At 40.0% G+C, this 24,137-nt stretch overlaps 1 protein-coding gene across 3 annotated transcripts in view; it reads left to right on the forward strand.

Annotated features, from left to right (window-relative positions):
- Window positions 1–24,137, forward strand: part of HSD17B4 (hydroxysteroid 17-beta dehydrogenase 4) — a 125,329-nt gene that overhangs the window by 57,479 nt on the left and 43,713 nt on the right. For 2 of the 3 annotated variants that reach the window (XM_074953014.1, XM_074953015.1), the window contains exons 17-18: window positions 6,131–6,196; window positions 23,136–23,205. In XM_074953014.1, coding sequence (XP_074809115.1) covers window positions 6,131–6,196; window positions 23,136–23,205 — 136 coding nt within the window. The remainder of the gene's footprint in view (window positions 1–6,130; window positions 6,197–23,135; window positions 23,206–24,137) is intronic. The other variant, XM_074953016.1, reaches the window with a different exon arrangement.

The raw sequence follows: 24,137 nt of genomic DNA on the forward strand, positions 1-24,137 counted from the left end.
CAATGCAGAAGTAAGGGTGGCATGGAATATGCAACTGTATGAACACATCTGCAAAGTTTGCTCTTTATGCCTTGACCAACCCACAAAAAATGTGTGATTTGTCCATAATTTAAGTAGACGCCCCCCTACTGATCTGTCTGAAGGAATCAGTTTTGCTAGTTATTCATTGCTGTGAGTAAAATATGTGCAGTGGATTTTTTTTCCCTAAAGCTTCTCACACCCACCCCCAGATTACATTCCATGACCCCCCAGTTTGAGACCCTCTGGTGTCAGCCAATCTTAATTTAGACATTGTGTAGCACTTTTGTGATTGCCTCACATCTTTTGTTTGGTTGCCCCCATGTGACTTGATTACATTCTCCCTAACTAGAAGGAGGGGTGCAGAGTTCTTTGCTAGAAGCTGAAGGAAAATGTTTATTTGTTTACTTACTTTCCTTTTGATCTGTCAACTCTTTGGAAATCTCTGAAGTCTCTGTATTAATATCTAGGGCAGCAAAAGCCTTGCAGAACATCTAAAGTCTATCCAGTGTGAAGATCTTTTTTTTTTTTTTTTTTTTTTTTGAGTCTCTTTGTATTAGATTCTGAGAGTTCAACCTCTCCTGTAGACCAGCTTGAAGAGCAGGATTTCTGGCTACTAATTTTTTCTCTTTTTACAAGTAGCCCAGAGATTTAGATGCCTCCAGAGGCTCTTTCACTGTTCTTTCCTTTATTGTTAGTTTATACCGAATCTCCTTGAATCAGGGGGGGTCCTGGTTGTTTTATGTCCTGTGCAAAATTTATGCTTTGTCATTTTATCATCCTATCACTTGAATATATACCTATGTTCCACTTTCAAATGCTTTTCTTTTCTACAGGAAAAAAATTGAGCCATTTTTTGAATGCAGATGGTAATACCACACAATTAACTACCCCCATAGGAGTAGTCCCATTGTTACTCATGTGCTTAAGACTTTACAGATTTATCCCTTTAGTGTATACTTGGTACCATATACCTCACAAATTCTTTCAGTTAAAGGAAGTATTTTGATTCTTTCTTCTTGTAATTGTAATGACAGAAATCTAGACTTTAATGGCCTTCAGTGTAGTTTTGCACCTAAGTGCATGCACACAGAATCAGTTGTGGGCGGGGAGAATACAAACCAATAAATGTTGATTTTGATTAATGTAATCTTGACTTCATATGATCTTTGCCCCACAGTACGTGATTTCTTATGTAATTATATTCTGAATGTTTTTAATGTGTGCATGTTTAGTGAAAAATGAAATTCCCAGCTGAGGAGCTTTCAAACAAGTGGTGTTCCTCCTGTTTGTTTAAAATGGCTTGTGGAACATGCTGTTCATGGAAAAAACCTCTAGATGTAGCTCTGTTTCTAAACTGATGCAGTTATGTGTGTGTGATTTCAGAAGCAGAAGCAGAAAAAGAAAGAAATAATATTGGCTTTCTCTACTCACTCCCTGGATTATTATCTAGAGTGAAACTCTAGCATCTTGGGCGGTAGTTGGCAAGTGACATATCATGGCATAGTGAGGTTTATTGTATATGTGCCCTAAATGCAAGTCCAAATGCATAAAGCAGCTATTCACCTAAATGAGAGGAAAAACACGGCATGTAAATAGGAAATGGTAGGGAGGACAGTTAGCACAATAGGACTCTTCTCCAGATCGGGGCCTTTAGGCAGTACTGTAAGACAAGTAATAATACATAATAATCTTGTGGGCTTTGCCATGTTGTAGGCACAGCACCATGTAAGGTAATTTATTTTCAGTTTGTGATGGAGCACCTATGCTTGTACATCCATAGTCCCATGTGGACTGCTTTCTGAGATATTAGTTCAACTTCAAAGACAGTAAATTGACCAGCTAAAAAAAGCTTTTTGTTTTTAGATGTGCACTTATATCTCTATCCACTGTGTTCAGATTTCTTAACCTCAAATCTTGAGGTACACCCAACCACAGAAGATCTGGAGTGAGGCTTTCTCTAAATATATCATATGCTTATAAACAGAAAATTGATGAATCACTCTTGTTTTACATAGGGGCACAACTCTTCAACGTCTGCTTGACAAATTTAACAGAACACTTTATCATCATAAAGCTGATTTCAATGAGACTATCTGTATAAACACAGCAGCCCAAAAGAGCTGTTACTAAAATCAGTAGTGGTGGTATTAGTGGCCCAGCTCAACATTCGTGGACCTTTTTTGTCTAACATGGGACTTATAACAAACACACAGGCCCACTAGAAACGAGATAATAAATTGAAAACCTTCTGGGACAAAAATTATAGACTAAAATCATATAGTACTGATAGTTGTTTAGGAAGTAGCGGTTGTATTTAGTTTTCTTATGTTAACACTGAGAAAATTTTTCTTTGTTGATGTCACACTGATGTACTCTTGTCTGTATGTGATCCTCCTACATCGCAACAAATTAATAAATTGTTGTCCTTAGTTTCACTAAACGAAGAAATAAATCCTTTCTCCTTGAGGCTTTTTAACATACAGGGAAATCCAGATGAGGATAGAATATAACTTGGATTGCCTGGATGGTTTTTAATTTTTTATCTAATTCCTTATAGGGCTATGTATTTGCTACAAACACCATGTCCTACAAGATATCGGGAAGTTGCCAAATATGAAAATTGTAGGAAAATGTCTGGTAACGCAATAATGTTAAACGTAGTCTCTGCTATTGGTGATCTAGATATAAAGGTAGGATGTGCAGGATTATAGGAGAGTACTGAGAGACTGACTCATGAGTTCTGTTCTAAACTCTGCCTCTGGATTTACTGTAATTTTTGTCAAGTCTTTCAATCGCTGTACCTCAGTACTCTAAAATCAGTATTATAATATCTAGCACAGAGTTTTTGATTGTAATGTGTGGTATATGCTTAGACCTAAAGTGTGATAAGTGATTTTATTTAATTTTTAACATATATAAAACATGAAAAGAATGCCTATTCCAGATTCTAGGTACTCCAGTGATAGTTAATTCTATTGTATTTTTATGTTGAGACACAAACAGGAATAGTAAATCAAACAGCCTTTCTTGACACACAAGAATCTAGTCCCAAATCATATACTTCCCCACTTCAGTTCCTAAAAAATATGAATCCCTCCCAAATTAAAATCTACAACTTAATCTCCCTAACATTAGCCCTGTCCAAATAGAAGGGCTTGGCTGTGTATCCCTTAGGTTGCCCACAAATTTCAGGCAGTTTCAGACCAGAGATGGTAGTGAATTTCTAAGTTAGGGGTCTTCATACAGAACACATTGCGAGCAGCTCCTTCTGTCATGTATTAAAGGAGCTGGAGCTTGAGCACCTCCTTTCATCTAAAGCAGTGTTGAATGGTCGGAGTGGTGAGGTCTTTCGCAGGTCTCAAGCCAGTTAGGGCTTAATAAGACAGAACTAGTATCTTTACCTCCAGATGGAAATCCACAGACAGGCCATGCAAATTCTGGAGCAGTGCTCTCATGTATTCATGGCAAAATTCACTGTGTTTATCAAGCTGGCCACCCCTTCCTGTGCCATCTTCAGTTTCTGAGTTAATTTAAGAAGTAGCTCCATTGTCGTGTTCTGAAGTGGCAAAGGCGTGGATGATTCTAGTAAGGCCTGTGCCCGAGAGATGGGGTCACAAACTTTTGAGCAGACACAGACTGAGGAAAGTCACTCTGTTCATTGCTATATGATTGTTTAGCAGCAGCTGGGAATATAAGACCCCTGAATTTTGAACTCTTCTGACACACAGCTAAGGTGTTTCCTCTGTCAAATGGGGCTGAGATGATCTTTGCCATTTCCTCCAATTGCCCCTACTGACCTATTAACAGTCTCAAACAGCTAGCTCTCATCCATGCCCCAATCACTACCCTACACTCAGCCTCATGCAATATATGTGTTACCAGCATACTGAAAACACTTAATCCCATGGCACCTCACAAACCCTGCATTGACCCTACGTACACATTAACAGAAAGAGAAGCCAGCTCTTGGGACAGAAAAGCAATTACCCAAAACTGTCCTCTGCCTTATCTCTTTCCTCTCAGGTCTGAAAGCAAGTAAATACCACTTATTCTATGTAGCCTAGTGGACAGCACAATTGGCTGGGAGTTAGGAGACCTGTGTTATAGTCCCGGCTCTGCCACTAGCCTGCCGGTGATTTTAAACAAGTCACTTTAATCTCTGTGCTTCAGTTTTCCCATATGTGAAATTGGGAAAAGATGCTGAGCTCCTGTAAAGCACTTTGAGATCTACAGATGAGAAGGACCATGTAAGTGCTAGGTGGTGGCATTACTATTTATTCAGTTAGAAACTAATAGTTCTAATATTGTTAGGTTACCTAGTCTTTAGCCAGGAGAAGTTCTTCTAGCACACCCAGATCCTTAGGGGTTAGTGCCAGCCTAAACTCAAACAGAAGGGAGCACAGAAGTTAAGTCCCAAGATCTTTCTCTTCCATGGGAGTGGAAAGCTCTATATGAATTGGAGGAATTTCCCCCTCCATAATCACACTGTTTCTTCCTTAGGGGTGAAGGGGCGCTTGAATCAGTTCATGGGAGAGGAGAGCACAGATAAAGCAGGCTGTCCATAGCACAGACTCTTTGCTGTCTGAGATTTTGTAGATGTTTTGGTGGCAAAGAATCCTGTCTTAATTGCTTCCTGTACGGGCTCAGTACACTGTAGCTAGTATTACTAGCATTTGAACATCAGATCAAACTTCAAATGCAATTTTCAGTATTTTGCAATTTTTATTAAAGCATTTTCTTTTAATTCTGCTTCTGCTGGGGGATGAGCAGACTTAGGATCAAGGCCAGAATCCATCCAGCCATAGTGCTTCTTACAATGGTAAATAAATATGTCTTGCTCTTTCCCACACCAAATGTTTCACCAATGTTTGCCAATGAATTCCCCATTAGCCTAGCGGTGGCAGTCTCACTTTCTTATCTAGGCTTCTGAATCGAAGCAAGGCAAAACATTGCATACTGTGCTACTGTGTCAACACTTTAATTCAGTGTATCTCCCATTCCTTCCTGGGATAATATACACAAGCTAGCACTAATTAGGATATCTGCTGTGGAAAGTGAGCAGGTAACTTCATACCATCTAATGGGTTGAACTAGCATTCATTCTGTTTAGTGCAATGATATACTGTAGAACTGACTTGCTATTGGTAAAAATCAGAAATTATATCTACCATTGTAAATACTTTCTTTTTGTGGGTTTTCAAGAATAAATTTCAGCTGCTTGAATAGTTTTCAACTGGTTGCGATATTTTCATTCCATACAGATCAGCCATTTAAGATGGAGTCTGACAGACTGTCAGGTTGAGTTTACAGTTTATATAATCAAAAAACCAAAGCTATAGAGAATCTTGTTTCAAGTGATAGGGTTCAAAATGCAGCTTGTAGTTGGGAGGATAAAGAATAAAAAGTCAGAGGCTTTGAAAGACTAAGATAAGGTCCAGAGTCATTCATATAGCGTACTTTTTCAAATGCTGGTTAAGCTTTTGTTATAAGGCAGTATTTAAATACTTTTTTTTTTCTTTGGTTTGGCTTCAATTTATGGTCCAAAATATTAATCTTGGTTTTGATAGGTTTCAAAGTTGGAACAAACCGGGAAAGTGTTAGTTTGTAGAGAAACTAATAACCTTCTTTCTTGAGCTTTATTTTTTTTTAATTTAGTTTGGAAGAAATGTCTTTAAAATGGTCTGCTGTATGAGTGTAAACCAGATTTAATGCTTCAGGATCAATAATCACTTTATAGCTTGGTGTGTGTTGCCTTAAAATTGTTGTTAGAGCAGATGTTTGTCTTAATGGAGTGATCGTCAGTTATTCTTACTGGCTTTCGTAAAATGATGCAAGACCCTGGAATGTACAATGTTAAAAGAGCAGTGTTGTTTTGCAGTGACAAATTAGTGGCAAAAATGTACTGATGTTGTATGTTTAAAGAGAATCTTGATGCAAACTTTTTTGAGCTTGTTGGAAATTTTTTCTCCTTATCTTAAATATGTTTTAACCCCCACCCCTGGGAAATCATTGTTTTTAGTTCTCTTTAAACATGTCTGATTATGGTTTTAGGGTGGGTAAAGGAGAATGATCCTTTTGCATTTAAATATTGTACCATTTTTCCATTCAGGTAACAGTGAACCCACCTAATAGAACACCTGATGCTGTACTTTCTGATGTCACTACAGTTGATCAGGTAGAGTTTTACTTTTTTAAGGAGGGAAAGTTTCTTTATCAGATTTACTTGGGGAAATCTCCTAGCCCCGTCCTCCTTATTTTTAATAAATTCTCTATTTTCACTAAAATAAAGTTTATTAAGTGTTCTGCTTTGGAATATCATAACTGTTGTATTTAAACTTTTATGTATGATGTTCTTTGCTTTTGTAAGGCTTATAATCTTATCAGGTTTTTCTAATGTAAAAATGCTATATAATGGGAAGGAGGCTAAAATGATTAGCATGTCATGTTGCATTTGTGAAAAATAATTTTCATTAGAATAGGAACTTTAGAAAACTTGTACCAGTGCCTGTGCATGACAAGATATGGAACAAAGTAACAGTGGTGGTTCAGAACACAGTGGTGCTGTGTGACGCAGTCAGAATGTTGTTAATGTTTTATAAAACATACACTCATTTTAACCTCTGGCTGCATATGTAGAAATTAAAAACAAAAACAGTGAACCTTACATGCTGACAAATGTCAGTCCAGTTCCACTTCCTCTGCCAAGATCCACACTTTTAATTCTTCAAGTACAATCACTTCCCCCACAGCAAAAGCCTGAATAAATAGATGAGTCTTACATCATTTTTTTAAGGTCAACAGTTAATAAAACAAATTCAGAAGCTACCAGCAGTCCATCAAGAGAGCTTTGGGTGAAATTATCAAAAGTGTCTAAGTACTTTTAGTCCCTTTTGGAGCCGAAGTTCCATTGACTATCAATAGAATGTTGGCTCCTAAGTGCTTATGCTAGTTTTTGAAAATGGAGCAAGCTCTTAAGTGGCTTCAATGCGTTTGAAAATTTTACCTGTTTTTTTCTAAATGTTTAACGTTAGGGACTGTTAGCAAAAAGACCCCAGCTGATCTTGCTACTCAGCCATCATGCTGGAGCCAAGGGAGGGAGGCATTTTCTGCAAGTTAGGATTCAAACTATGTATGGCTTAATATAAACACCTTGAAGTACGCTCAGAAGGCAACTGCAAGCCAGCTCCATCTTCCAAGAATTGATGTGGCATTCAGCACTCTGGTAATGGGTCCTGTTAAGTGAGAACTGTCACAATTGTAGGGCTAGCTGCTTCTGTTTTCTGGTTTCTGAATTCACCCTCTCAGGCATCAGACCTCATGTCCTTACATCTTCTGGGGTGGAATAGCTTTATTTTCCCACTCCTAGACTGGGCCCTGAGCTATAGTGCCCTGTGTCTCAACCATGCTTACCCAAACTGTCTGACTTAGTTTGGCACCTGTGGTATTCCCTGTCAGGAGTCTATGACTAGTGGTGAATAGAGTCACCCAACAGCCTTCATAAATCAAAGCATGGTTTCACCGAAACAGTAGGAACAAAACATGACATAAGAGAAAAAAGGATTTGAGAACAATAAATAGTTCATACATGTCTGTCTGACATATGTCCCCACCATCTTGTGATGGTGATCCAGGCAGGCCTAGCTTCTTCAGAAATCCCCAGCCAGTGTGACAGTCGGTCCAGCTCCCAGATAACATCCTTTCCCCTAGACTGAGTGTGTTGCTTTTTGTCCAGCAGAGTTCCTTTTTCTTCTCAGTTCCCAGATGTTTTGGTTCTGCCAATCAACAACCAGCTTGGTGGGCCCAGTATTAAGTTGAGTCAGTCTCTTCAGGGCCAGTGGCTCTCCCATTGTCCTGTAATAGCCCTCAGGTGTTTGTTGAAGTCATTGTTTGGCTTTCCCGTTTGTTTCCCAATAAGCTTGCTGATTGAGCCTAGTATAGTCATACAGTAAACATAATAATAACTGAGTTGATATACAATTTTAATAAATTATTACAGAACAGATGCACATCTCTCACAAGGACCCATTTGAACTTTTATTGAAGTCAATAGACTCTGAATATCTTCAGTGGGAGTTGCATTAGGTCCTAAATTGGTAACTACTCAGTATTGAACATTGAGAAGACTTCAAGGGTTGTTCTCTAGACAACAAAGAGACAAATAACTTTGGCAAAGTCCGTGTCCAAGTGTTACACTATACAAAGCACACGGGATCTTTTATAAGAGAGAAGGCAAATACGCCATATTTATTCAAAATACAACAGTTAGCATATGCTTTTCAGTCACACACACACATACACATCATGCACACAGTCCTGCCAGTTGATGTTTTTATAGTTACCAGTCTGTTGTAGCTCGAGTCAATCTAATGGCCAGTCAGATTGAACACAAGTGAGGAGCTGGGCTCTGTCGGTTGCGATCCAATGCTCCGAGGTTTTGGCAGGACTAAACCCAGAGTTTCATGGCAAAACACCCCAGCTTTATACTTGTAAATTCCCATTTGAGTCCATGCATTTTGCAGTGGCATCCTGTAATCATTAGTCCTTAAGTGGTGGTAATCTTGGGATTTTCCAAATGTTATCATTTGATGGTTATTGTGTATTTGTTGTCTTGCCTTCGGGCGTGGTTGACTCACCTCTGAGGCCGTCAATGCTGTTAACATGTTTAGCATCGGATACAATGGATGTTTTCTGATTGTCTCCTGGTGTTTCCAAGTCTCTCACTTTTTCTTGACCATCTGGATATTTGTGATGGCTTTCACACCTTATCTTTTCATGATGGCTGCATTCCTCATTCACACAAACAATCTCTCGCAGAGAAGACATCAGTATTTTATATTCAGCAGAATACATTGTAAATTAAACTTCACTAAATCTTGTGGTCAAACCGTTTAACATGTGGCTCAGGCCTTTAACATTCTTTATTCTATGAACATAGAACACAAGGCAAGATCCTGTCTTTTACTCACTAAACCTTAAACCAAAGAAAGCTAGAAGGAATCACATAACCTTGAACTGAGTGCGTTAGAGTGCTAATGCCGCTCCAGCCATCTTCTTATTCTTTCTCTTTGTGTGCATATTGAACAGAATGGATGACAGAATGGAACCCTACAACACCCTATACAGAGGGACCATACCACAAAGAGCTCATTGCTTTTATATCAGTATTTTTCTGTCTGTCCTATTATATTAATATGTACAAACATGCACGTGCCGTAGCAGTTTTCTGGGCTCCTCAATCTGTAATCTGAGCAATGGTTTACTGCATTCACTGCTGTAAATCTTCGAATAAAATGGAATTTTTGACAGAGATCAAAAAAGTCCAAAAAGTGTTTGACTATTAGTAATTTAACAAGAGATGAATCATTCAATTTCAGCCCCATAGGGGACACTTAATGTAGTTATAGAGCCTGCAGTATCATCTAGTTACTCTTGTCCTGTCAGGTGTCAAGCTGATATTTTTAATCAGTGAATGGAAATAGATTCCACTAAATGATTAATCAGGCAGTTAAAATATGCAACCTGTGATACACATCTTGTTAGACTTGCTCCTTTTTACCCTTCTCCAAAACATATTTTTAGCTTCTTAGAAACATCTTTCATTGGTGAGGTACTTACACAAAATAAATAGCAATGAGTAGAAAATTATGCAGAAAAATGGACTTGGTCAGATGATGCTCTTCATAGCTTTCTAAGTAACGCAATAAGAAGGTGTTTGTAACCACCCCCATGTGTGTCGTGTGTCTGCTTCAGATATGATCTATGGTTCTTTTTTTCCTGGGAAAACAAAGTTGGAGTGAAATGAGCTTTTAATTAACTTTGGTAGTGGATATAATGTTCCGAATTTACAATGCTGGAGGTGAGGCTGGTCAATAATAAAAATGGGAAAGATTTTTCAAGAACACATCTTCAACAGTTGTAATTTTCTCTCTCCTTTATATGCTACTTGTTTTCTTTTCCTCCACTCTCATTGATGGTGCACATTTAAATGAGACACCTACCCAACTACAAGCAGAGGTTGAAGTACTGTGTGGTGTCAAATAATCACTTGTATATCTTCAATAAAATATCTGATATTATATCAATCAGCTGCAGAATTCTTTTCTCTTTGTAATAGTAGTATTAGATACATTGGGCATGAGCTCTGTAGTTCCCCATGAGGGGTTTTGGCTATGAATATTCTGTGGGTGCTCTCTCTGTCCATGGAATTCTCCTGGATTTTGGTGGTGGCTGTGTATGAGTAGGATGAGCTATTTTAGTTAAATTAGAGTATGTAAAATTTATCACTAACTTTGCAGCCTAGCAAGATCATATAACACACCGTTAACTATGCAATTCACATAGAGAATCTGACACATCAGAAAAGGGTAGACAAATAAACAGTGACAAGTTTTTAAAGTGCTTGTACACAAATGCTAGAAGTCTAAATAATAAGATGGGTGAACTAGAGTGCCTTGTGTTAAAGGAGGATATTGATATAATAGGCATGACAGAAACCTGGTGGAGTGAGGACAATCAATGGGACAATCAAATGTCCCATTGTAGAATCAAATGAAATACAAATCTTAAATGAATCCACATGTTCCATAGAATATCTATGGATAGTAATTCCATGCGCTAATAAGGATATAACAGTAGGGATCTCTTATCAACCACCTGACCAGGACAGTGATAGTGACAATGAAATGCTAAGGGAGATTAGAGAGGCTATCAAAATAAAAAACTCAATAATAGTGGGGAATTTTAATTATCCCCATATTGACTGGGTACATGTCACCTCAGGACAAAATGCAGAGACACAATTTCTCGATACTTTAAATGACTGCTTCTTGGAGCAGCTGGTACAGGAACCCACAAGGGGAGAGGGAAGTCTCAATCTAGTCCTGAGTGGAGCGCAGGATCTGGCTCAAGAGGTAACTATAACAGGACCGCTTGGAAATAGTGACCATAATATAACAACATTTAACATTCCTGTGGTAGGCAGAACACCTCAGCAGCCCAACACTGTGGCATTTAATTTCAGAAAGGGGAACTATGCAAAAATGAGGCGGTTAGTTAAACAGAAATTAAAAGGTACAGTGACTAGAGTGAAATCCCTGCAAGCTGCATGGACACTTTTCAAAGACACCATAATAGAGGTCCAACTTAAATGTATACCCCAAATTAAAAAACACAGTAAAAGAACTAAAAAAGAGCCACCATGGCTTAACAACCCTGTAAAAGAAGCCGTGAGAGATAAAAAGGCATCTTTTAAAAAGTGGAAGTCAGATCCTAGTGAGGTAAATAGAAAGGAGCATAAGCACTGCCAAATTAAATGTAAAAATATAATAAGAAAAGCCAAAACGGGCTTTGAAGAACAGCTAGCCAAAAACTCAAAAGGTAATAACAAAATGGTTTTTAACTACATCAGAAGCAGGAAGCCTGCTAAACAACCATTGGGGCCCCTGAACGATTGAGATACAAAAGGAGCACTTAAAGACAATAAAGTCATCGGGGAGAAACTAAATGAATTCTTTGCTTCAGTCTTCACGGCTGAGGATGTTAGGGAGATTCCCAAAGCTGAGCCATCTTTTGTAGGTGACAAATCTGAGGAATTGTCACAAATTGAAGTGTCACTAGAGGAGGTTTTGGAATTAACTGAGAAACTTAACAGTAACAAGTCACCGGGACCAGATGGCATTCACCCAAGAGTTCTGAAAGAACTCAGATGTGAAATTGCGGAACTATTAACCACAGTTTGTAACCTGTCCTTTAAATCAGCTACTGTACCCAATGACTGGAAGACAGTTAATGTAACGCCAATATTTAAGAAGGCCTCTAGAGGTGATCCTGGCAATTACAGACCGGTAAGACTAACGTCAGTACCGGGCAAATTAGTTGAGACAATAGTAAAGAATAAAATTGTCAGACACATAAATTGTTGCGCAAAAGTCAACATGGCTTCTGTAAAGGGAGATCGTGACTTACTAACCTATTAGAGTTCTTTGAGGGGGTCCAGTGGACATAGTGTACTTAGATTTCCAGAAAGCCTTTGACAAGGTCCCTCAACAAAGGCTCTTATGTAAATTAAGTTGTCATGGGATAAGAGGGAAGATCCTTTCACGAATTGAGGACTGGTTAAAAGACAGGGAACAAAGAGAGGAATAAATAGTAAATTTCAGAATGGAGAGGGGTAACTAGTGGTGTGCCCCAAGGGTTGGTCCTAGGACCAATCCTCTTCAACTTATTCATAAATGTTCTGGAGAAAGGGGTAAACAGTGAGGTGGCAAAGTTTGCAGACGATACTAAACTGCTCACGATAGTTAAGACCAAAGCAGACTGTGAAGAACTTCAAAAAGATCTCACCAAACTAAGTGATTGGGCAACAAAATGGCAAATGAAATTTAATGTGGATAAATGTAAAGTAATGCACATTGGAAAAAATAACCCCAACTATACATACAATATGATGGGGGCTAATTTAGCTACAACTAATCAGGAGAAAGATCTTGGAGTCATTGTGGATAGTTCTCTGAAGACGTCCACGCAGAGTGCAGCGGCAGTCAAAAAAGCAAACGGGATGTTAGGAATCGTTAAAAAAGGGATAGAGAATAAAATGGAGAATATCTTATTGCCCTTATATAAATCCATGGTACGCCCACATCTTGAATACTATGTACAGATGTGGTCCCCTCATCTCAAAAAAGATATACTGGCATTATAAAAGGTTCGGAGAAGGGCAGCTTAAATGATTAGGGGTTTGGAACGGGTCCCATATGAGGAGAGATGAAAGAGGCTAGGACTTTTCAGCTTGGAAAAGAGGGGACAAGGGGGGATATGATAGAGGTATATAAAATCATGAGTGGTGTGGAGAAAGTGAATAAGGAAAAGTTATTTACTTGTTCCCATAATATAAGAACTAGGGGCCACCAAATGAAATGAATGGGCAGCAGGTTTAAAACAAATAAAAGGAAGTTCTTCTTCACTCAGTGCACAGTCAATCCGTGGAACTCCTTGCCTGAGGAGGTTGTGAAGGCTAGGACTATAACAGGGTTTTAAAAGAGAACTAGATAAATTCATGGAGGTTAAGTCCATTAATGGCTATTAGCCAGGATGGGTAAGGAATGGTGTCCCCAGTCTCTGTTTGTCAGAGGGTGGAGCTGGATGGCAGGAGAGAGATCACACCTGTTAGGTTCACTCTCTCTGGGGCACCTGGCATTGGCCACTGTCGGTAGACAGGGTACTGGGCTGGATGGACCTTTTGTCTGACCCAGTATGGCCATTTGTATGTTCTTATGTTCAATGGAAAAGTCTTATGGTTTAAAGCACAGGACTGAGAGTCAGACCTTGATTCTAGTCTCAGCCCTACCACCAGCTCACTGTGAGAACTTGGGCAAGTCACTAAGGGCTTGTTTACAGAGTGTCTTAGTCCTTGCTGTCTGGGATGTAAATGCTAGTGCACACCAGTGTATTGTGCACTCACTGGGTCACATGGACCTTGTTGGTGCATGCAAAAAGTTCCCTAAGGCACGTTACTGTAGTCCTGTTTCAAATAGTACTACATTAATGTGCATTATGGACATTTTAGTGCCCTCTAGCAGGGTCCACATGGGCCAGCTAGCACATAGCACGCTGGTGGGCATTAGAATCTACACTGCATCTAGTGGGGACAAGCCCTTAACTCTTCTGTGCCTCAGTTTATCTATCTATAAAATGATAATACTTATGTCACAGGGGTGTTGAGATTTTCATGCTAATTTTTATGCTTTAGCATGCCTAAAAGTTGCCTGACGCTTCCCATTATAAGACCCTGTTTTCAGTTTCTTATAATTATGCCAAACTTTAGTTATTTGTGCTGAAATTTTTCAGGATGAGTGTCTTCTTCAGACTGAATTAATTTTTGGAAAGCTTCAGCAAAAATGGTTAAGCTGTTTCTCAGAATGAGATTTGGGACAAACACATTTGTTTGGACTGTATTAAAAAAAAAATCATACAACTGTTTTCTTGAGAAGCTTTAGCACCTCTATACTTTTAAACAGGAACTTGTAATTTGACAGGGGATTGCCCTGGGGTGAGGTACATGTCTGTTGCTCTGCTTATGAAATTTGACCCAAATCTAGCAGAGCTATAACTCTCCAAAAATCATAGTTTGTGCATGCTCAGTCAAGGCTTGTTAATTTGGCAGCTAAATTTTCCGGAGACTCCATCTCGGGGCTGAGCAGGACTTTGCATGCAATTTCTGCTGCTGGGGACCACAGTGACTGTGGACAGGGAGACTGTCCCCCTTCTTATATCCAGGCAGTCTGGAGAAGGAGGAGCAAGCAGCCTAAATTGATAGCAGTGAGGGGCTGGGGAAGGATGGAGGTAGAGGCCAAGATTAGGTAGGGAGCCAGAGGGGCACAGCAACAAGAGCATTTTGAGTTGTGACAGGCTAAGGGGATAGAAATGGGTGGGAAATGGGTATAGCAGCAAGGGGACACATGCTGGGTGAGAGGACATGCTAGGGGAGTAGAGCAAAACAGTTTTGAAATCCAGCATTTGGATTTGAAATGGTCATTCCTGAGACTCACCATTTGATTGCTGTCAAGCTAGTAACTCTGAAACCCACTGGCACAGGATACGTCCTATTACCCTCTCGTGCAGCGGTTCTCAAACTGTGGTTCAGGCCCCAAAGTGGGTTGCGACCCCGTTTTAATGGAGTCGCCTGGGCTGGCATTAGACTGGCTGGGGCCCGGGCCCGAAGCCTGAGTGCCACTGGCTGGGGCTCAGGCTTTGGCTTCAGGCCTGGGCTGTGGGCTCATGTTACAGGCCCCCTACCCGGGGATGAAGCCCTTGGGCTTTGGTCCCCTTGCCTGCGGTGGTGGGGCTCAGGTTTCAGCTTTGCCTCCCACTCCAGGGCAGTGGGACTTGGGTGGGTTCAGGCTTCAGTCCCCAGTTCTGGGGTCATGTAGTAATTTTTGTTGTCAGAAGGGGATCATGGTGCACTGAAGTTTGAGAGCCTCTGCTCTAGTGGCAGGCTCATGAGGAGGATAACAGATTCTTTTTTTAGCGTGTGTCAGTATGGACCCCACTGTAGGTCCTCAGTGTGTGAGAACTGGAAGTATTTTTTTAATATCAGTATCTGTCAGGGCCGTGCATGTGCCCCGTGCTGCCTCATACTCCTGAACAAGGGCATAAAGGGCTGGGTGGTCACGATCCTCCCTCTTACCACTCGTGATGGTGAGACGGAACCTGGCAAGTATCGAACCTGCTAGTTCTTAGCTCTGTCTGTCTTCTTCAAGACCCCCCAAAGTCTCCAGAACCAGCTCGGAGCAATCTGCTGTATTCAACAGCTGTGAATTATCCAACTCATCTGGACCAAACTCTACTGTTTTGACTCATCTGTATAAACCTCTCTGCACAGGGCTCCTTATCATGGTAGACTTGAAACTTGTGGTCTTCAAAGCCTGTCCATCCTGTGCTGGACTAATCCCACTCATTAGATGGACACAGTGGGGCCATGGCTCTCAACCTTTCCAGACTATTGTACCCCTTTCAGGAGTCTGATTTGTCTTGCGTTACCCCCAAGTTACACCTCATTGAAAAACTACTTGCTTACAAAATCAGACATAAAAATACAGAACGTCACAGCACACTACTACTGAAAAATTGCTTATTCTCTCATATTTACCATATAATTATAAATATTGTACTTTCTGCTCTATATACTATACACTGAAATGTATAGACAAGTCATCTGTATGAAATTTTAGTTTATACTGACTTCGCTAGTGCTTTTTATGTAGCCTGTTGTAAAACTAGGCAAATATCTAGATGAGTTGATGTACCCACTGGAAGGGCTGTGCATATCCCCATGGGTACATGTACTCCTCGTTGAGAACCACTGAAGTAGGGGAGTCACAACCAAATACTGAAATAGGTTATAAAGAATTTTGCCCTCTGAGTGGGTTATTCTAGAATTGTCTGAAATGGGACTTATTGAGGCTTTCTCTGATACGAACAGATACTGGTCTAGATGGACCAGCAGCCTTAAATGGTGTAACGGTTTCAGTATTTTATATTTGGAACTCTTTAGGCTCATGTGATGCTGAGAAGAGTTATCACCACGGCATTGCCCTTGGACCTCACTGTAGGCTCCGTTCCCCCTCGGATTCCTTCGTCATTGGTACTGCTGTACCTCTTGCTAGTAGGCGACTGGTTAATTTTTTCAAGCCCGGTTTGTATGAAATAGCGATTAGATCCCCAAAGAAAAAGCAAAAATAAAGGTATTTTCTTTAATTAGAATATGTAGTAATTATTTGTACATGGTGCTTCATTCCTTTGATAGCCCTTTCTTTATTTTAAATAAAACAAATCAATAAGGTGTACAAAAGTGGAAGGAATTTTTCAGAGGCTGGTATGTAACAGTTAGTAGCGCCATTTGGGAGGATGTGAAGATACAGCCATATAAAAGAGAAGATTCTGAAAAGAGCAGAGTGCTTGGAGAGGGGGAAATGGTTAAAAGACGAATGTTGATTCTCTGCCTTACTCTGTGAAGGGTGCTGTGCAGCATTCCCTGAAAACATGTACATTTACACTAACTTCAGAGGACAGCACAAGAAAGCCTCCTGGAAGCCGCAGGTGACTCTTGTTGGTTGTAGCATGAATAATTTGTTTCATGACGGAGAGAATGAAATGCTACTGTTGGCTCACAAATTCTGAGAGCATGCCAAGAAGATTTGCTTAAAAACAAAAGACAGTACAGGCAGAGCAGAGAGGAGTGAGGCCACTGCAAGGATGTGATGTTTTCTTAATTTGTCTGGAGGCTTTAGTAGTCAGAGAATGTTGCACTGTTAATTCTCTGAAATTGTGAAGTAAGCGAGCACCTAATAGCAAATTAGTTAGAAAATTTATTAAATTTGATTATACCACTTTCAAGATGTGAGATTTTTACATTTCCTGGATTTATCCTTTTTGGGCAGCTAGAAATATAATTTTCTGAGTTCGGAGGCATAAAGATGATTGTGAATTTGGAGTACACTAGGATTTTTTCTGTATTATAAGATGGTGAATGGGGGAAGAATATATTGTGCTACTGGCCATTTTATTTACATACAGACCTTTTTCATCTCCACCAATCCTCCCCTTCATGTATTCAGTATGTATTATCAAAGTATGTACAAATATTTATTCCACTTTTAGTAAAGGTTCACAAACCTGGGTTAACTTTTCTGTTTAACTGATGTTCTAGTAGAGAAGAATTTTTGTATGTTCTTGTGGTGCTGGTGGCGTTCGTGTTTTTAAGTGACAAAAAGTTATCTAAAACCACTCAGCTCACAGACTTGGTCCTGGTCCCAAAGGGTTTACAATCTAATTTTAGATCTAACAGACGTATCGTGGGATAAATGGGAAAAAAGGGATGGAGTGGGGTGAGGTAGGGCCAGGGTACTGTAATAAATCATGTAGTTAATTCATTTTGTCTTATTCATGTCTAGGTGGTACAAACATTTTTTTAAACAATAATTGTTAAGGGCATGAAAAAAATAAGTCAAGGAGAAATTTCAATGAAGACTTTAGTGTCTTGGTGGAGCAGACTTGGAATAACATTCCATGCATGGGGACCAGTGTTGAAAAGTAAATGTTATCTGGCTAAGTATAGATTGAGATTTCCTATAGTGAGTATCTCCTCAAAGAACTGAATAATTTTGTTCACTGGATTTTCACAAAAATATTCAGGCTCTTGGAAACCAGTTATAAGCTGCTTATACTGATTTATAAAATAGTTGTTTCACATATATCTCCTCCTCTAAGATGAATAGAAAGATTTATTATCTGCAAAGTACATTAAAAAAACCTTATATTTGTACTGGTTTCTGTCATCAACCCATTCCTCCCTCCCATTACCTACCTTGCAAAAATAGGTGATTAACATAACTTTGAATGCTTAAGGCCCTGGTTCAGCAAAGTACTTAAATGGATATGCTTAAATTTAAGCATATGCTTAAGCCCATCCCTATTCATCTAGGCACTTAAGCACGTACTTAAGGACTTCTCTAGATCAGAGCCTATATCGGTGCTATTAGCTGAACTAGAAACATTTTGATGGCATGGGTAAGAGAGAGCTCTGTAGTACCCTTGTGGCAGAACACAACATCTGGAAATACATAGATCCAGAGTCTTGTTCTAGTGATCAGCTTTTTTCCTGCATGAGGATGTTTGACTGCTGCTATTCATTAACAAAACTGTGATTTTGGGCATGTGTATTTTTTAGGCAAAGAAAAAGTTACACCCTCTCAGATAAAACTCTTCTTTCCAAACAGAAGGGAGAATGTATAAATGTATAGTTGGTTTCCTTTTCTGTTAGCTTTACCGGTGACCTTTATTGTAATCTGCAGGCAAGGTTGAAAAATTGGCATGAACAGGTCGAATATCGCCTTTCCTTTTGTGATCTGGCAGAACTCCTACATTGTTAGGAAATGAGACTTGACAGTTTATTATTAATTGGAGAACAATCTAACCATGTTATGACTGACTTCAATCTAATACCCCAAATCAACTGACTCTTGTCAAACTCCAAGGATGGATCACTTTTTTTATGTTATCACTGGAGACTTCAGGAAATGCTGTCGTCATTGTCGGGACGTAGAAAGCGAAGATAATGGGTTTTTTTAAAATCTGCTTTTGTTTTGGAATACTATTCATATAATGAAGTAATACAAAAGACTGCTTTCAGTGAAAAGAAATTGTTGACAGGTCTAACTTGGCTGCATTAAACCTCAGCTGTGTTTTATCCAGTTACGTCTTATGCTTTTTGTTACTGAGAACATTTCTATTAAGATGAATGTTGAAGAAAAGGTAAAACACTTTAATGCTTTTGATTTTTGATCAAATGTATTGATTGCATTTAATGTTCTGAACCTAGTTATTTCTAAACATTACTTGGTAGTTTTTATAAGAAGTAAACATGTCATGTTTTGACTTTAGTTGCTTTTTTTTTTTTTTTTTAAAGTGTGGATTATAAAAATTCTCTCCCACTTTTCTCCTCAACTCAAGCACCACTTCATATGGAGGTACTGGTTGCAGCTACATAGCTAAATTTGAGTCAAGTTTTGCATTTAAAGCAGGCATTTAATGTTCTTGTTATGTATGAAAAATAAAATATAGGCTCCCCCAAATTATTTTTTGAGTATATAATGATTTTTCCAATAATTTACAAGTAAATCTGTTAATTAGTTTGATTTAAAAGTAATTAAAAATAGGTCCTTTAAGAAATTTAGCAGAAAAGTAGCAGAATAGCAAAGATACTGAAACTTCCCATTTAGTTATAACTCACTGAATTCTTTTACACAGGCCACATGTGAACATTTTAGGATTAAGGGTATTTTTTTGCTATTATTCTTCAGCCTCTTTTGTAATGGAGAATAATTTCAAATTCAGAGAATTCCATGAAGCACTGCTCTTTTTCAAAACGGCTGTAATCTTCTACTGTTGTTAATGTGACTGAGGCCACATGCTGCTCTCTTTCAAAATGACTGCCATCTGCCTTTGATCACAATGGCATCCAGGCTACAGATTACTCCTAATAAAGACACCCACTGTTTCAGCTAATCTGCTTCTCACATTGCTCTTCTCTACTTCCTGGCAGTAGGGGGTGCCATCAACACAGCTTGACTTTGCTCATCTCACAGAACCAGATATACCAGCCTCTTATGGACAGTGTGGTCCAAATTCTCCTCTCCTGTCCCCGCAGCAAGTTAGTCCTGCCTTCTCATTTGTAGAGCTTAGTGTAGTAGTTAAAACTTGACAGTTGTGTGTTTGTACCTTTGACTATTAGGCCTTGTCTACACTACACAGTTTTGTTGACAAAAGTCAGCTGTTGTAGACAAAACAGTGGAGGTGAACACACAGAAATGCTCCTTCCATCGATGTAACTCCCCTGCTATGCCGACATAATAAATTCACTTTGACAAGAGGCATAAGGCTTATGTTGATGTAGTTAGGGCCACATGGTGTCTGTGTAGACACTGCGTTCCTTACATCGGCTGTTGGCTATCATTGCTGCCGGGTCTTCACTCCAAGCCGGGCTGCCACCCAGACTCCCAGCTTGGGCTGCCACCTGGGCTCCCCATCCCCACTGGGGGCCCTACTGCCCCACGGGGTCCTGGCTTCCTGCCGGGAGCATGGCAGCTGGCTGGACTCCGGGTGTGGGTCTCGGATGGGAGCGCGGAGGGGCTGCTGTGGGGCTGAAGCCTGGACCCATGAATCCGGTTGCCCCCATGGAGCTAAAGCTGGGAGCTGCAGGGCTGAATCGTGGAGCCCCAAGCCCTGGTTCCCCTACAAGGCTAAAGCAGAGAGCCGCCATGTAGGAGCCAGGGACTGAAGCCCTCAGCTCAGGTGCCCCACGTGGTCTGAAGCCCTGCTCCCCAGCAGGGCTGTAGCCCAAGCCCATACTCCAGCTTCATCCCCAAGAGGTGGGGCTCAGGCTTCTGGGTCAGCACCTGGGGTGGGGGCCACTCAGCCTGTAGGACAGCCTAAATGCCTTCTGGCCCAGCGCTGGCTCTGCCACTGGAGACCTTGCATGTGAAGGCTCACTCCTTGGTTTCTGAGTGTGATGCCACCCTGGCAGTTTATGTAGCTCCATTTGCTGGGTGTGTCAAGGCTGATTCCCCACTCTGGCACTTTGAGTGCAGAAGGTGGGGGCCCACAAGGATTCTAAAAATTAATACTGGCCACTCCAGGCTTGTATTAAACTCCCAAGGTTACAGCTTCTCTCTGACCTTGGATGGTACATGCTGCCACCACCCGAGTGCAGAACCCCTTTGAGATCCCAGGACAGCAAATTTGGGAATTCCTTCCTGTGGGGTACCTTTTCACCCCTGCTCTGGGGAAGAGCTAAGAAAGAGGTGGGGGGGAAGAAATCAGTTTTTGCCACCAGCTAATTAAACAACATGTGCACAAACCTCTTAAGACACACAAATCCAATTCTGTTAATAAAAAAAGGTAATTTTTTTTAATTAAAAAAAAAAGGAGAAAGAAAATACACCTGAGAACTTGGGCATTTGCTAGATTTAAAAAAAAAACGTACAAGAATTAAGCATCAAGAATAGCTTTCTTGAGGTCCAGCTTAAAGATTACAAGGAAAACAAAAAGCACCTAGGGTTAGCACACAGGAATCCACAAGCCATAAAGAAATAAGAGATAAATCTCATTGCGTCTTCCTAGACATTTCCTGATCCACTTACATATCTGGGGTTTCAAATGAGTAGTTTCTAGGTATGATACTGATGGGTTTTCATACCTGGCCCAAGCTTCTTACAACATAACTGCTGCCCTGTCCCCTTCTCCCCGGGAGAACAACCACAGACAGACAAAGGGGAAGTTTTTTCCCCAATTTTAAAAAGTTCTAGCCTTCCCATTGGCTTTTTTGGTCAGGTGCCCACTCACTTCCTTTTACCTATGCATAGCAGTGAGACTTTTAACCCCTTACAGGTAAAGCAAGTAGAGAACAGCTATTAAGAGGGATTTTATAGCTAACTGGCTGGCTGGGTGTCCATAAAAGGGAGCTACCCCTCCCCCCTTCATTTATCACAGGATGTAAAGGAGCAGTTTCAGCGGGAATAGGGCAAGTTACACAGCACAGGGAAAACTGTTGTAATCATAAACAGTATATATCAGATATGGTTACATTTTGAATTAGACTATCAGCTTCAAATTGAATTCGACCATCAGCTTGATTTAGTTGGGGATTGGTCCTTGATTTCGTTGGGGATTGAGCAGGGGGTTGGACTAGATGACCTCCTGAGGTCCCTTCCAACCCTGATATTCTATGAAAACAACAAAACCCACGGAGCGATGATACCAAATTTCCTTAAACAAGTTCAACCACCATAAGGGGTGAAGAAGACCAAGGAGGTGATGAGAGTAAGAAACATAAAGCCGTTATTAACCTTGCAAAATTTAGGAAAGATGAAGACAACTATTTGAATTTCAGTTTTATTTGTTCTGGAAGTGGAGATACACCTCAACCACAGTGTGTAATTTGTGCACAAGTACTGACCAGTGAATGTTTGAAACCCTCCCAATTATAGAGACACGTAATTACAAAGCATGACATGCATAAGGATAAGCATCGTTCATTTTTTGAGCGAAAGGCCAAGGAACTGCTTGATTCTAAAGGAGTAATGAAATTCACAACTACTGTAGAATAAAAGCTTTTAAAGTCATCCTACATAGTGGCTCATAAAATTGCTCAAACAAAAAAATTACATACGATCGCTGGGACTTTGATAATGCCATGTGTTATTGAAATAACGAAGTGTTTGGGTAGAAGAAGGCCAAGGTATTGACAATAATACCAAATGACTGTCAAATGATGGATCACTTCTGTGTCAGAAGACATAGTTTCACAGTGTATTGATCAGCTGAGTGTCAATAAATTTGCTATTCAATTAGCTGAATCCACAGACATTTCATAAATGTCCCATTTACTTGCCTATGTTCGGTATGTGTGGAATAAGGAAATAAAGGAAGACTTTTTGTTTTGCAAATTAGCAGATTAGCTGGACTAATTGCATCAGGGTCTGCACTGATGGAGCTGCAGCAATGACTGGAAAGCATTCCGGTGTTGTTTACGCTATTTGGACACACTGTTTGCTTTTACAGTGAGAGCCGCTTGCTGTAAAAGATACTGAACCAGGTCTTCACAGTGTTCTGAACACAGCAGTAACACTCGTTAATTTTATTAAATCCAGAGCAACAAACTCCAGGTGTTTTGCTGCACTTTGTGAGGAAGTGGATACAGAGCACCATTCCTTGCTCATGCATACAGAGGTGAAATGGCTATCTCGAGGCAGAATGCTTCCCCATATATTTAATCTCAAGGAAGAGTTATTTACTTTCTTAGCTGATACTATTCAGTGACGTACCAAGTCCAGATGCAGTTCTTGGCACTCTTCCCTGCATCTTTGGCAGTTTTTTCTGTACAGTGGCAGGTATTGTAAATAGCATGAAACATGTAATTTATATTTTTTCCTTGTATCAGAACACCAGCTATGCAGATTGTGATGAATTCCTCCCACAATCACAGGTTGCATGTGGCTTGTGCTAGATTTTTTACCAACCCGGACTAATTTTCCAGTTTTGGTTTTCTGTTTCCACAGGCTGCCTTGTATAGGCTCAGTGGGGATTGGAATCCTTTACACATTGATCCTGGTTTTGCTGCTCTTGGAGGTGAGCTTCGAGGAACACTACTTTTTTTTTTTTTTTTTTTTTTTAACTAGTGCTAGGGTTGGGAATGATTTAGTATTAGGTGAAAATAATATTTTTAAGTTTGTCGTTTAGTCAACACATTTGAGGGATTTTGTAAAAAAAACAAACATACCCCACAACCTTTTTAATGTCTCCTCTTAAAGCTTAACATTATTTTGACTAACAAAGGGAACATTTAATGTGTAGCACTTCACTTTTTTTTAAGCATTGCTGCTTTTGGCTACAGTTTATGTACAATCTTTTTTTTTCCCCTGAAGGAAAGCTGGTCTTCCATCTTTCAGCTGGAATTCCCTTGCATCCCATTCTGCCACTCTCCCTAGTTTCCTCTTAATTTAAAGTCTATAATCTGCAGTTTACCATCTTAGTTCAAAAAGTTGAGGTGATACCCTTTTGAAGTCACTTCTACGAAACCGTTCAGAGAACTGCCATTATCCCATAGAGCTGGTCAGCTTGAGAATTTGGCATGCCAAACTAAGTAACACCAGGAGTTATTTGTTGATGATATTGCCTGGGGTGGAATGTAATCTAATTACCTAAGAACTATGAGTTTTTACAAACACCTTACTGGTAGTACAGCAGTGCCTTTGCTCAAAGAGATAAGAGTTTGAGTCAGGGGGTGGCTTATTCACACCCCTGAGCAACATAAATTATACCAACCCAAGTGGTAGTGTGTACAAGGCCCCCTCCCTTTCTGTCTCTCTATAAAATAATATTGGCATGGATATTGAGACATATTAGCACGAGTGTCCTGTAATCCCCTCCCAGTGTTAATACACCAGATTCCCAGCCTCTCCTCATTCTCCTCAATTCAGATCCCTCCTAAAGACTCCCTGCTTTCAAAAACACTAGTGCATGTTAGTATTCTCTCCACCTCAATGACGAAAAAAGGAGAC

Source organism: Natator depressus, chromosome 5 (assembly GCF_965152275.1).
Source record: "Natator depressus isolate rNatDep1 chromosome 5, rNatDep2.hap1, whole genome shotgun sequence".
In the NCBI taxonomy this organism is placed as follows: Eukaryota; Metazoa; Chordata; order Testudines; family Cheloniidae; genus Natator; species Natator depressus.